This window comes from Seriola dumerili, unplaced genomic scaffold (genome assembly GCF_002260705.1).
Source record: "Seriola dumerili isolate Sdu_G_001 unplaced genomic scaffold, Sdu_1.0 BDQW01000193.1, whole genome shotgun sequence".
Classification (NCBI taxonomy): Eukaryota; Metazoa; Chordata; class Actinopteri; order Carangiformes; family Carangidae; genus Seriola; species Seriola dumerili.
In genome coordinates, this window is record NW_019174448.1 from 1,035,176 (window position 1) to 1,049,434 (window position 14,259).

The following is a 14,259-nucleotide window of genomic DNA, read 5'->3' on the forward strand; positions in this document are numbered from 1 at the left end:
ACATGTTTCTGCAGTACTGTGAAATATATTTATATCTTTTATATATGAAATATCTAATATCTAAACATCCACTTTAGGTAAGGTAATCTGAACATTATAATTCCATATGGTCTTAGGAGGTTAAACCAAACAGAATCTGCAAATTGCACTTTAAAAAAAGGAGAAAGTTTGAGGATTACAGGCCGAGCACGAGTGAGCTGAAAGTTTACACCTGGTGTCAGCAGGTTAACAGGCTGCTGCTCCGGAGCCAAACATCTTTAATAGTGTTAATGAATCTTTAATCTGGATTTAAACGCAGCCAACAGACGCAGCCTCTTTAAAAAAAAAAACAACAGTCAAATCTAACGCTGTGTGTTCACTTTATACAAAACCTGTTCTTCAAATCCGTCCTGGGTTTGTTGCTATAGTTACAATTTGAGTCATAATTTACTTCCTGGAGACTTAATTCACCTTCACATAAAAAGGTACATTTATTTTTCTTCCACTTGCTAATGTAATATTATTTGATTTCAGTGATTTCTTTCAAGTGCAAATAAGGGTCATCATTTTACACTTCACCAATCTTAATTTAAAAAAAGTGCACTTGAGTTTACAGTAAACAAAGTATAAACAAAGCAACAATTACAACTCAGCACATAACACATAATAATTGAAGGATAAACTACAGCGCTTTTCAAAATTGTAGAAGATATTTAATATTTTCTATCGATTTTTCTTGTTTTCTAAAATCTAAAAATGACCTGAATTAATTAAGATAAATACGATTAAATTAAATTAAAATAACAAGCCTTTTTTGCAGCCATATTTGTGAAAATCACACATCAGGATTGTTGGCTCAGCCTCCGACGCTCTACCATCATTAATTAGTAAGTGAAGTGACATCCCAGATATTAAGCCCAGCACTTCAGCTCTTCAGTTAACACCAGTAATGGTCGATCGTGTAACAAAGCAGTGAGTGGAGAAGCTTTTTCTCCCTGAACGAGTCTATTTTTAAAACCAAGAGAAATTCCTCCTGAGCTCACACACTCATTGTGGGAGATTAAGTTTCCTTTTTGCGCTTGACGGCCTCGCCGACGCTCCTGGAAAGTTGTTTCCTTTCATGGTCGCTTTTGCTGAAAACGTGGCTAAATACGGTGAACGAGGGGGGGGGGGGGGGGGGGGGGGGGGCATCAGGGTTTAATCAGAGAGCTCTTCGTTTAGAAATAAGGTCTCTGATCTCGGCCAGATCTTATAATTAGCTTGGGGGAGCGTTGAAAGTCGGAGCAGGTCTGGGCTGAGAAGGAGGGAGAGGGTCACTTGAGTTGCTGCTGGAGTTCAGAGGAGAAGAGGTGTAATTGTAGATATCTACTCAGGTTTTAATGAGGAAAGGCTGAAACAGTGGAAGGCTGCAGGGTCCTGTCTGTCTGACTGCTGGTTACATACCTTGACTGAAAAAGGAAAGAACACAACAGAGTCCATGGAAGATTCACCTGACACCGAAGTCAAAGACACGAGCCACATGTATGTAGATGGTTCGACTATTTATCAGTCTCTCGGTAAATAAAAATAATCATCATAAAAACAGTTACATCCCAGAATCTGGCTCAGACATTATACACCTGCAGAACAGCAATACAAGCCTGGAGATTTATATATTAAAACAGAGCTGCGACGACTACTTGATTAATAGTTGATTATTTGATAAAAGAGAAAATTAATCTGGAACTATTTTGATCATTTTGAAGCTTCTCAGATGTGATGATTTGCTGCTTTTCTTTGTACTTAATTATAACATGAATATTATCTCGGGCTTGGGGATATTACAGTGGCCTTGAATATCTACTCTATTGGTGAAATGACATGACAAACAGGAAGAGACGTAGAACATAGTGGCCGCCTTTCACTATTTTCTGACATTTTACAAAACAATTAATCGATTAAATGAATATATAAACTTTGAATATTGATATTGTTCCAAAAAAGTGCAACTGGTTTAGGTGTAATATTTATCCATCTTGCCTCATTTACTGTCCTCTTGTTTTCATCAGTGTGTGTGATCATTTACAAATTCCTTTCAATCAATACCTGCCCACAAGTTAGTCAGTTTTAGGGTGTGTTCAGATAGAAAGTAAAAGGGAATGTTCACTGTGATATATTCCCTAGGCTTGAGCTGATATTCAATATTATCGAAATATTGCAGAATTTCCCGCTGTTCATGATATTTGTCATAATATGGGAAAAAAAAACAAAACAAGAAACAAACACCTGAAACATAAAATACAACAATATAATCGTAGTTTGCTCTCTATTGTACTCGGTTTGTGTCACACCATGTGATCTCAGGTCTATATTGGCAGCCGCTCTCATTTATTTCCATTAATCACGTATGTGAACTCACCAACTCTAAGATTCACCTCTCGTTCCATCTGATGTGCTAGATCCTGAAAAGTGACATTTATTTGACGTTAACTTATTATTTAACTGCTGATATTAGCGGCTTTTGATAAAGATGGTTGCTGGTGATTATGGTTTATTTAAAAATCGGGTTAAATTGGATGAGATGCTGAAGCCCAGACTGAAACAAGCTAACACTGTCAGCGACACATAATGGGTCATACTCACTAACAGGCTGCAGAGTATGAGTCACCAAAGATGAAGAGTTCAACAAGTAACTAAAAATGTTGGATTACTCACAGCAGCTTTTGGGCTGCACAACCATGTAAGGTTATGAGCACAACAAACACCAGTGTGTGTGTGTGTGTGTGTGTGTGTGTGTGAGAGAGAGAGACAGAAAACACATGCAACACAATAAGACGTCCGACAAAGAACAGAACAAACTTTCATGATGACGTGACCGTTACCTGGTGGTATGTTCTCACCCTCGTGTCTTTGGCCGGTCCATTACTTCATACACACAAACGTGTTACATGCAGAGCAACGTTATTACGGCTTAATCTGGGATGAATGTACTCAAGCTTCTTAATTAAACTGTCAAACACTGTTAATCTTTTGTTTACTTAGCAAAAGCGTGCTAACCGCTGCGTAATCACAATCAAACAACGCTGCTGCAAAATCTGTGTGATATCAATCCAAGTTACGCTATGGAGTCAAACTAATCCTGGGCCTCTGAGAACCTGTAATCAACACCAGCAAACACAAGAAGAAAACACAGCTAACGGAGCATGAGATGAAACACAAAAGGCGGCCACAGCAGGTGGTGCATCCAAATATTCACTTTCTACTAGACGGCCATGTTTTGTTTTTGTTTTTTTTACAGTCAGAGACATTAAGGCGGCGGCAGCATGACTGTCCTTGCAGCTCAGCTCACCTCCACTGTCGTCTTTGTCCTCCTCCTGGCTATTAATGCCTTCTGTGCAGAGCCAGGAGGAGGAGGAGGAGGAGGAGGAAGAGAGGGGGGAGAAGTGACAAGCAGCTCGAGCCACGTCTGCACTAAGGCCGTGTTCATGTCAGCAGTACCTGCAGCGCGGCGCTCCCACTCGCATTATCAAACACACGCTTGTTTTTGTTTATATGTGGAAACAACTTCTGTCTCGTGCTGAAACTATTAATAGATTAATCAATACACAGAAAAAACTTATTTCCATTTAAGTTTTTTTTATTATTATTATTATCTTAAATACCAAAAATGCTAAAATGTTCTCCATTCACCCTGAAACATCAAAACTATTCAGTGTGAAACATGAAAGACGAGTCTTTTCACTTTTATATTTACCTGCCTCGACTAAAACCTGTCTTTCTGCAAAGCCACGACATGACACCGTATCCATGTTCCAAGCTCGCTGAGTTCTTCTGTGTCTGAGCGGCGGATTAAAATCTGAGCGCCTCGTTTCATTCGAATAAAACAACGATGACTTTGTCAACCACTCAACAGAACCCGACACAGGAGAGCTGTCAGAACCTCATGAGAGGTTTAATGCAAACACAAGAACCACTGTTTTATCTTTCGGTAAATTTATTGAGGTGATTAAATTTTACCAGAAGAAAAACAAAAATAAAACCACCGGTGTGATGTTGTGAAGAGATTCACTCAGTGTGATTGCATGCATGTGTAGGTACCGAGTGTTATACACCTAATTATTATTCTGTCACGGTGCTTCCAAGCTCAGCTATGGCTGATGTAAAAAAAAAAATGTTCCCACCTTTATTGACTGATGCTAAAATGTATTTTTGTAAAAATCTGTATTTTTGTAAGAATTCAGGAGCAAAACAGATAATTTGACAACTGAATTAACTGCCACTGTTCACAAAGACAAAGACAAATCTGTTAATAAGAAATATTAGGAGAGAAAAATCAACAAACTAACATTATTATTAAATTAAAATGAAGATTTCCAATGTTTGTGATAGAAATGTAACGTTTTAAACTACTTTGATGTATTTCTAACTTTTAAAAAGACATTTTGGGAGCATGTCAGCAAAGCTACTAATACACAGACTGTTTTAGAGTAAGTGAACCAACGAGTCGTGCCACCGTGCCCTGCAGATAAAAAGCTGTTTCCTGCTCCAGCATGTCTAAGTGTGTGAGAGTTTGATTAGGGATGTGCATGGTGATCCCATAAAGTGTGACTGACAATATGGGCACACTGACAGAACTGTTTGTAGCTCTGACAGGCTCAATGCAACCGTTCATGGTGACAAGTTTAGTCAAGGTGCGATGACTTAGCATCTTTGCTGTTATTTTGCATTTAAACAGAAACTTAAAATTTAAAAAGAACTTCACTAAATCTATCAGTAAAACTTTTAAGGATACAACAGGTCCTGTTAGTTGGTACAGTTTTCAAGTTTCACCAGCTGCAACGAAAGCCTCCTACATTCTTGAATGAACCCTGAAATCATCACAAACTCGGCCGACAAAAGCAGTTCAGTTCGTTGCGCCGCAACCTGCTGCATCCAATGAATCTAAGAGCATTTAGCTTGATCAGCAGTAACTAGGAACAAGGACCAGTGAAGCACAGTGTTAATTCGGAAAACTCTAATTCAGCCTGGAAGGTTTGACAGCAGTGAGAGGCAGCTATCGAGGAGGAAAACGTAGCAACGCTGGAGACAGAACAAGTCTCCACACCTGTGAGGCCCTGACCTGCAGACAGCAGCAGCAGCAGCAGCAGCAGCAGAGCCAGGCTCCGGTCACAGGGGAGAGGATCAATGAATAAGCTCAGGCCTACGTGGGTTTACTCATGCTGCATGGAATTAGGCTAATCAGCAACAAACACTGACCTGAAGTAGCACGGCTGCAAACAGCAACTTCCAGCTTCCCGCAGCACAAAGCAAAAAGGGCCATTTAGCAGGAGAAGACAGTCTGGAGTCTCGAGGCCAAAACACACCGGCGCCGAACGGCAAGCGTCAAAACACTCGCCCTTATTATTTTTCTATGTACAACCCCCGACACCGGCGGCATCTAGGTGCCCGCCAGCGCTGGTCAACACCCCACCCTGCAACACTTCACACCACTGTTTTATTTCAAGCCTCGCCAACCATGAAAAAACACTTTTTTTTTTTGGTACCACTCTACAATAAAACGGCGACACGCGTGAGTAAGATCCAGGCGGCTTTCAACACTTTTATTTGAATTTCTAGAAACTGTGACAGTTTCTGTTTTGAATGAAAGTAATGTTGACAGAACAAACTTCTCTTGTTTCTCCCAGACAGAAAAACAGCTAAAACAAACATGATGTGAGGCGGAGAAAGTAGAGCTGAAACTGAAGCTATTTCGACATTAGCTTTAAAAAGTTTAAGAGATTTCAGGTTACAAACAGGGTTATCTGAATGCACAGCCACAACAGGAAGCGGTAAAAACTCCTCTGCAGTCCGAAGACATTTTTAACTAGACGTGTGAAGAATGAAACTGTGACCATCAGAGCGTTAAACCACCTCCACCTCTACTGGTGCAACTACTGGAGGCTTCAGTTACGAGCAGACGGCCCACCAAGGTCAACTGTCACGTGGAGTCTTGAGCAGCCGCTAACTGTCCCGCCGACAGTGTTTGTACCATGAATGGAGAGCAGCAGTGTGAATCGAGCACACACTGCTGGGTATGCTAATTAATGAAAGTAAATATTGGCCTTGGAGATAACACACAGGGACACCGCTGCCGTTTTTTTTTTTTAATGCACAGACTTATAGCCCCGAGGGCCCAACGGCGTAAAGGGCCCACCAAGCTCAGGGGGAACAATTCCTGGCTTGAGTGTTTGGAAAGAAATGTGAAAGTGCAGAAATCAAAAGAGAGAAACATATTAAAAACTGTAAACCTCCAGTTTGAGACGACTGAAAATCCTCCAGCTTCAGCAGCAGAGCCAGCAAGTGAATTAACGTCAGCGAGGACACCTGCTTCCACATGTTAGCAGGCTAGTTAGCTAACTAGCTTGTAACATTAGCGAATTTAGCATTTAATGTGGCCTTGCACAGAGAGGGAGTGAATATATATATACACGAGTGTGTGTGACTGTGACAATTTTAGTCGGTCCACAAAACACTCATTTAGAGCTGAAAATGAAAAATAATTGGCAAATATTCTCATAATCAATTAATTGTTTTGGTCATTTTTCAAGCAAACACTGTGACGGTTTTAGAGCTGCTTTCCAATGTGAAGATTTCCTTCTTCTCTCTGTTTTATATTGTTGTAGATTCGGGTTTTGAGCTGTTGATCGGGCAAAACGAGACACTTGAAGAAGATTTTTCTGACATTTTACAAACTAAATGATTAATAGAGGCGCTTCTCATGTGAACACGATGCGTTTGAGTGTTGCTGCAGGGTGTTTGGAAACAACAAAGTCATCCTTCAACCTCCAAAATAAGACACATAAGGATTACTCATTCCTGACAAACCGTCACCTCTGCTCTGTAAACCTGCTTCTTATTAAAAACACCTCAAACTAACGGGTTTATTTCTCTCTCCGACAGTCTGCAGATCTTTCACACTGTCAGAGGACACAGGCAGGATCGTCAGGTACAACACTTTGTGGTTGGACAGCAGGGAACATCCTAGTTCAGTGTTGCCCAACATTTCTCTCCGGGGTTTTATTTTGGGGTGGATCTCGCCTGCAGCTTCTTCCTCCTGATCTGAATTATAGTAGAGAGAATCATTTCGCCGCAGCACTGTATGAGCTAAACTTAGGCACACACCATTTAACTACAAGCCAATCAGGGCTCGGAAACCAACATCACATGGTACCCACAAGAAGCTGAATAACCAGGCTGAGGTTTGGAAACTGTCATCGTGCCTCATTAGCGATTTTTGGCAGCAGGAGTCAAAACAAGCCTGACTCCAGTCTAAAATCCTGGCAAAGCATCAGCCTCATCTCTGCTCTTTGATACTCAGTCACATGATTTTGATATGATTTATCTGTTTTGCCCGTTGTTAATTGGCTTTCCAAACAGAGGAACTACTTTTTTCTTTGTTTCTATTTCCTCAAATGACTGAACTAATTTGATATGAACAACATTTCTACCAGAAACTCGTATTTTGAAGTATTTATGCTTTTTGAATGATTCTGTTTTCACCTGCCAAAAAGATTAAAGGATCTTTACTGCTTTTAAAAAACACAGCTGTTATTCTAGATTTCAACATTAAAACAGACAAAAAGTGTAAACATTTTATCCAACAGCATTGTGACCAAACTTCAACGGAAACTTTTCAAATACAACAGGATCTCTGAGCAAACTTAAGTAGCTTTTTATGCTTGAAATGGCAGCGCTTGGTGTAAACAATATGAATCATCACAAACCGAAGCTAAAAAAAGTGCTGACAGGCTCATAATCAACCGGTGCTGCAACTGGAAAACAATCAAGCTAAAAGACGTAGATACTTCAAGTTTCAAATAAACTATTTAAAGATGCTTTATGTGAATGCACCATAGACAGAAGCTAACTAAAAACATCTAACATCTCCAATGGCCAGAGAACCAAATGGCAGCTAGCTACATGCTAAAGGGTTTTATAATCTCACACTCAGCCGCATATATTATCAGAATTTACCTTGAAGCAAACAGGCAATTTGCCAACATAGTAAGTCAGAGCAGGGATCCTCCTCCATGTGTGTGTGTGTGTGTGTGTGTGTGTGTGTGTGCGCGTGACTGAATGGATAAATGGTTTGATTTATTTGTATACGCTTGTGTAGAACCACAACGCTGCAGTACACAAATACCAAAGCAATTACATGGTTTGTTCTCCTGACAGGAGGTTTTTATTTCTCAGTAAAATCTCCCACCCACTCCCATTTTGAATATCTCTGTTGTACATCATACAGAGGTTTGAACTCTCAAATATTGATATTGACCTCAACAACCCAGTGTCAGTTTGGTTCTAATATAACAAAAACACAACACATCATGATTATATGTGTAAGTTAATGCGCCTCAATACAGAGTTTTCACCTTCAGATTTTATGTTATTTGTCACTGAAACTATCATCTGTCTGATCCTTCTGATAATTCCACCACAAAACGTTTAATTTACTCTAAAAGAGAGAGAGAGAGAGGCTATTTCTTCTGTAAATTTAAACAAGGGTTAGCTAACAGGGTTCACCCTCCACGATGTCCCTGCTTGAATCTGTCAAGTCATGCTTCTCATATGTCTCCTGTGTTGAGACAGAGGGCTTCAGCGGGACGTCGCCAAAAATGGCCTGTGAAGGAGACGAGGACGAACATGTTGGGACACTGATGCAGCTGTGTGCCACAATGACCAAGCTGTAAACACACAGCCAGGCAACCGTAACCAGGAAGTACGTATAGATGTGTATAACATGTGATTGGTGCGTGTGTGTGAGTTACACACGTGAATCTGTTTTTAGTACGAGTGGCTCCAGAGGGAATTAAACTCTAGATAGAGGCAGTCAGACTCTGGACCTCTACAAAGACTCTGTTAGGGGATGCATAACACGACATCTGTGTTTCGTGAATCGCTGTGACCTTGAGCTTTGACCTTTGACTGCCTAAATGTAATCAGTTCGTCATTGAGCCCAGATGAAGGTTCAGAATATGGCTACAAACCAACCAAAAGGAATAGAGCTACAAACCAACCAACCAGAATACAGCTACAATCCAACCAACCAATCAGAATAGAGCTACAAACCAACTAACCAATCAGAACACGGCTACAAACTTAAGGGATTCCCTTGAGGAGTTCCAGAGATATTGTGTTCACAAGGCCTTTTGTGAGGTCACCGTGACCTTGACCTTTGACCTTAAATCCACCAAAATTGAATCATTTCATCCTTGAGACCTGGTGAATGTTTGTGCCAAATTTGAAGAAATTTCTTCAAGGTGTTGCTGAGATATTGCGTTCACAAGAAGGACAACCCGAAAACACAAAAACAACCGGGTGCAAAGGCTTAAAAAACTAATTTTACCGATACTTTTATTTTTCTGGTGATTTTTTTGTGGCTTGCTGAGGCAGTTTCACCATCGCACTCACTCTGCAGACAACAAACAACACTTTAAAGCAGGTGGATGTGGCTCCTGCTCACTCAAAGACTCCTCTATTGTTGTGGTAATTCAATATGGATGGCACAAGTGCATTTGTTCGGATATGACATCATTTTACTTCTCATTCCTCAAACACGACCAATGCAAAAACCCTCTGACAAAATGTAAATGAGGTATTTAGATAATAAAAGCAGCAGCAGCAGATGTTTGACCGGAATAAACCGCAGACCTGGGTGAAGGGAAAAAAAGGAACCACATAAACCGAAATTAATCATCGCAGAAATAAAGACTTCACAGCTGCGTCCTCACTGATGGACAGCTGGAGGGGAGTGATGATGAAGACAGTGGCCTGCAGCTAATGACAACGTTCATTATCAATATCTCAATCACTTGTCTATGTTGTCTTGTCTATAAAAGTTCCTATAGTCCAGTTTTGTCCAACGAACAGTCAAGAACCCCAAAGATATTCAGTTTACAACAAAGAAAAGTTTCAATAGGATTTAACTAATGAATGTTTGTATTTTCACTTCTTTAAATTATCAAAACTGAAAACGCTGAATATTCACAGAGCTCAGCCACTGCGGGACAGAATCTCTCACATCGGTGTCGAGGTCACATGGAAATTACAGTTACTGTGATTCACGCTTTCCAATGAGGTGACCTTGTGTGAATCGGACATACAACAGCACACGTACGATATACAGGCCATCTGCGGTGTTTCTGGGACATTGCGAGCTCCTTGGCACAGTTTCAGAGACATTATGCAGAGTGTTGGCGAGCGACCCCCGGTCTACATGACACAGGACTCACAAGTGGAGCTGGTAAGGTGGGGCTGACTGTGTTTAATCTTTGGATCTGGAGGTGGGAAGTTGTCTGTGTGAGCTCAAGTACAGGACCATATAAATTTATCTTTGGACTCTTGGTGGTCGATAAACGTCAACGCTGCATCTGAGCAGCTGTGGCCCTGAACGTGACGGTGTGTACATTCAGGGCTGAAACTGACGAACAGCAATCTGTCATTTCTACAATTATTAGACTAATTATTTCCTCTATAAATCATCGAGAAACTGTAAAAAGAAAACAAGAAGAAAAAAAAAGTCCCAGACCATGTGGTTAGTGATGCTAAAACTAACTGTGCAAATGAAAGTTAAATAGCAAATAGTCAGTATTTTTATATTGTTTGGAGAGGATTTTTATTATTTATTCAATTAATAGATTAGTCAATTCATTTACAAATTGTCAAAAAAATAAAATGAAAAAATGCCCATCACAAGTTTCCAGAACCAAAGGAAACGTCTCCAAATGTCTTTGTTTAATATGGACAACACTCCTAAACCCAAAGAATTTCAATTCTCAATGATAAATCACAGAAAATCAGTGTAATCCTCACTGTTAAAAAGCTGGGAAAAGCCAATGTTTTGCTCCAGGTTTGCATTTCCTAGTTGAGAAATCAAATAATTTTAATAATATAAGTAGTAAATGAACATGCATACTGAATACACTGAATTTACATTTCAAAATCAGGTTCTCCCCTTTCTCCTAAGATGCCCATTTGCTCTGTAACTCTCAGTGTGGTAAAGTATTTTGATCCTTTGAGTCAAAGCAGCAGTCACACAGAGAGTTAAGTTGTTTGGGGATAATGTTGTTTAGCAGAATGGTGCAAATCAATGGGAAAAGAGGAATAAAACATTGCCAAATGAGGCCAATTAGGGCACTTGAGCCCTATTCTTCCCATTAATCATCCCTGCATGTCTTACACTAGAAGCCAGGAGGCCTCGCACGCCATTCACCTGTTTATTTATCGTAATTCAATTACGCACAAATCCGACTTTAATAAGCTGGATATTCAGCTGACACACACGGTCGTTGCAAGAGCCAGCGGCAGCGACGTGACACGGTTGAGTCTTATTTCATGATGACAGTGTGAAAATGTGGTGACATCCTCGGCGTCACGTCATAAACAAGTCGTTATTTCTTAATACGGAGCGGTTTCCGTGACTGTGTTGTCGCGGTTGTCGCGGGATTGAACCGGAGCGAGCGGCTAACTCATTAGCTTATGTAGCTCCCCTGCTAACCTGGCGACCCAGCTAGCTTGTCCAGCGTCTGACAACAAACCTACCTAACTTGTTTTGAGGGCGAGGTCTCACGGGGGGAGGGAGGATGGGGGCTGGGGGGGGGGGGGGGGGGGCCTGGTGTGTTTTGTTTTGTTTTGTTTTTTTTTACCCGTTATAATGCACTTTACCTTGTCGCTGATATTCTCCGTGCTGTCGGGGTCTCCTCCGCCTCCGCCTCGCTTCCTCAGCTCCGTCATGTTTCGCTCGTTTCGCCGCCGGGACGCGTTAATGTGTCACATAAGCCGAGTCCGGGGGAAGGAGCGAGAGAGAGAGAGGGGGGGGGAGATAGAGAGAGAGGGAGAGGGAGGGCAAGGACGGATAAAATCCTGGGTTTTTCAGATAAAATCCTGGATTTTTAACCCGGGTTTGGCTTTTAGAGCTCGTTCCGTGAAGGAGGTCGGCTTTCCTGGGAGACAGCCGGTGCTGCCGAGCCGCTGCTACAGAGCTCCACAAGGTACTAACGACTCCACTGCGTGTGTTTGTTTATCACCGCAGTCCCCGTCCCCGCTCCCCTCCTACCGCCGTCAAGCTCCACGCAGTAACGACAAACAGCTTCCGGTGGTAACTTTCACAGTAAAAGCCCTGGTGAGGAGTGAGTTGCAAAACATTGCTCCTTTGCTTTTCCCCCATTTACTCTTTTTTTTTTTTTCTTCTTCTTCTTTACTAAGTCAATAGGTAAATTTGGGCTACAATTTATGATTATTTTCATTATTGATTAATCTGCTCATTATTTTCTCAGAGAATAATAAAAAGGTGCCTGCCATAATTTCCCAAAACCCAAGGGCAAAAATATTCAAATGACTTATTTTTTGTTGACAAAAGGTCCCAAATTCACAAATAATGAGTTTGCAATCAGATGTTACAAAGAAAGTTTAAACAGCAAATGTTTGAAATTCTGGAAAAATGAACTAAAACAATTAATCATTTATCAAAATAGCTGCAGATTAACTTTCAATCAACAATCAACTAATCTACTCTTAGAAATATTTTCTCAACCACTGTATTAAATTTTGAGTTACTTATTATTTTTATGTTACTTTTTACATTTATACACAGGGAAATATTGTGCTTTCTACTCCACTGTATTTATCATTTATCTGACAGCTGTAGTTAGTGGTTACCTGCTGATTATTGGTTTTCAAAGAAAACATATGATCAGCTTATAAAATATGAAATATATACATAAAAATATAATAATCACACAGGCATAACAAATATTTTTCATACTTCTTGTATATTTTGCTCATATTACATGTGTAATTTTAAGAATTTTAACAAAGTACTTGTTACTTGTACTTACCTGTAATTTGTAATTTATCCAGGGCAAGAAATCCTAAATATACTGTAAAGGAAAAATATCAGAATCCGCAGAAGTAAAATACCAAAAATAATACGTTACTACAGAAATGTTTGCTTTTCACTTTTACTCAAATAGAAGTAAACAAGTCGCCTATTGCTAGTGAAACCTACTAGGGATAAGCTGCAAGTTGTATTTTACTTTATGACATTATTTATTTCAGTCACTCTGTTTTCAGATGTAAACATACTTGAGTAAAATATAAATATGTCCAACATCTCCCTCTGAAAAGTAGAAAGTCTCATCAAATTTAACAATCAACTCTCAAAAGTGGACACAGGAAGCTTAATTACTTTCCACCACATGAAGTAATAATCTTATTTAAGCACATCCAGTTCCTCTAAATGACAACCTTTCCTCCATTCATTTCACGGATCAGTAAACAACCAGTTTCTTTTATTTTCAATCAGTCAGTCATTTTTATTTAACCTGTGTCCTGTCAGCCACGTTACTAGAAAGAGGGGTTTATTTTGAAGGACAAGCCACGAGAGTTCCGGTCCCAGTCTACGTTTCTTTATCAAACTTCACGCGCGTCAGCTGGTGCTGCTTCTCTCCCCCCTCTCCCTCTCTCCCCCTTCTCCCCCTCTCCCTCTCTCTCTCTCTCTCTCTCTCTCTGCCCCCCCCCTCCCCCCTCTCTCTAGGCAGGCCATACTTGGTTGACCGGCTCTGCTTCATGCTGCGGTGGGCAACCACCGGTAATAATGTCCCAACTTAGACACACACACACACTACTATACTTGTGGGGACCCTGACTGACATCACATGCATTTCCTGTCCACCAACCCCACCCTGAACCATCACAACTGCACATTCACACCCAGCTATTAATCTGACAAGACAGCACACACACAGAAACACACATCCAAGTGTGGCCATTTAAAGCTTAATTCCATTGAAATTTAACTTATACTTATTAAATCTTTAATAGTGTAAATGTTTCAGGCAGCTAATTATTACACCTTGGAAACACATCACAGACTTTGATGTTTTATCCATCCACATTTTCTCTGTGTATTTTATTTTCTCCAAACAAAATGAACCAGACTCTTTAACTCTGGATTAATAGTTGAAATAGACCTTATAATGACAGTATGAGGTTGTATTTTATTAATCAAATATGAGCCAATCAACCAATCTCTAAAATGTCTGGTATGTCTGTTACTATGACCTTTTTGCCACAACATTATATGAATGAAAACATGATATCAAACCATCAAAGATACAAATAAAAATACATAATACAAAGAAATGTATTTATATGTATATGACTATATACATTTTTAAAGTAATAATAAATCAAATTGAACCCACAATGGAACATTTGAACATTTAAACATTACAAATTAGCAGATAAACTAATATCCACATT

General features: G+C 40.1%; 1 protein-coding gene across 1 annotated transcript in view; it reads right to left on the reverse strand.

Moving 5' to 3' along the window:
- Positions 1–11,983, reverse strand: part of LOC111228020 (phosphatidate cytidylyltransferase 2-like) — a 35,496-nt gene extending 23,513 nt beyond the window's left edge. The window contains exon 1 of the mRNA XM_022753790.1: positions 11,662–11,983. Coding sequence (XP_022609511.1) covers positions 11,662–11,730 — 69 coding nt within the window. The 5' untranslated portion in view covers positions 11,731–11,983. The remainder of the gene's footprint in view (positions 1–11,661) is intronic.
- Between the last annotated feature and the right edge of the window lie 2,276 nt (positions 11,984–14,259).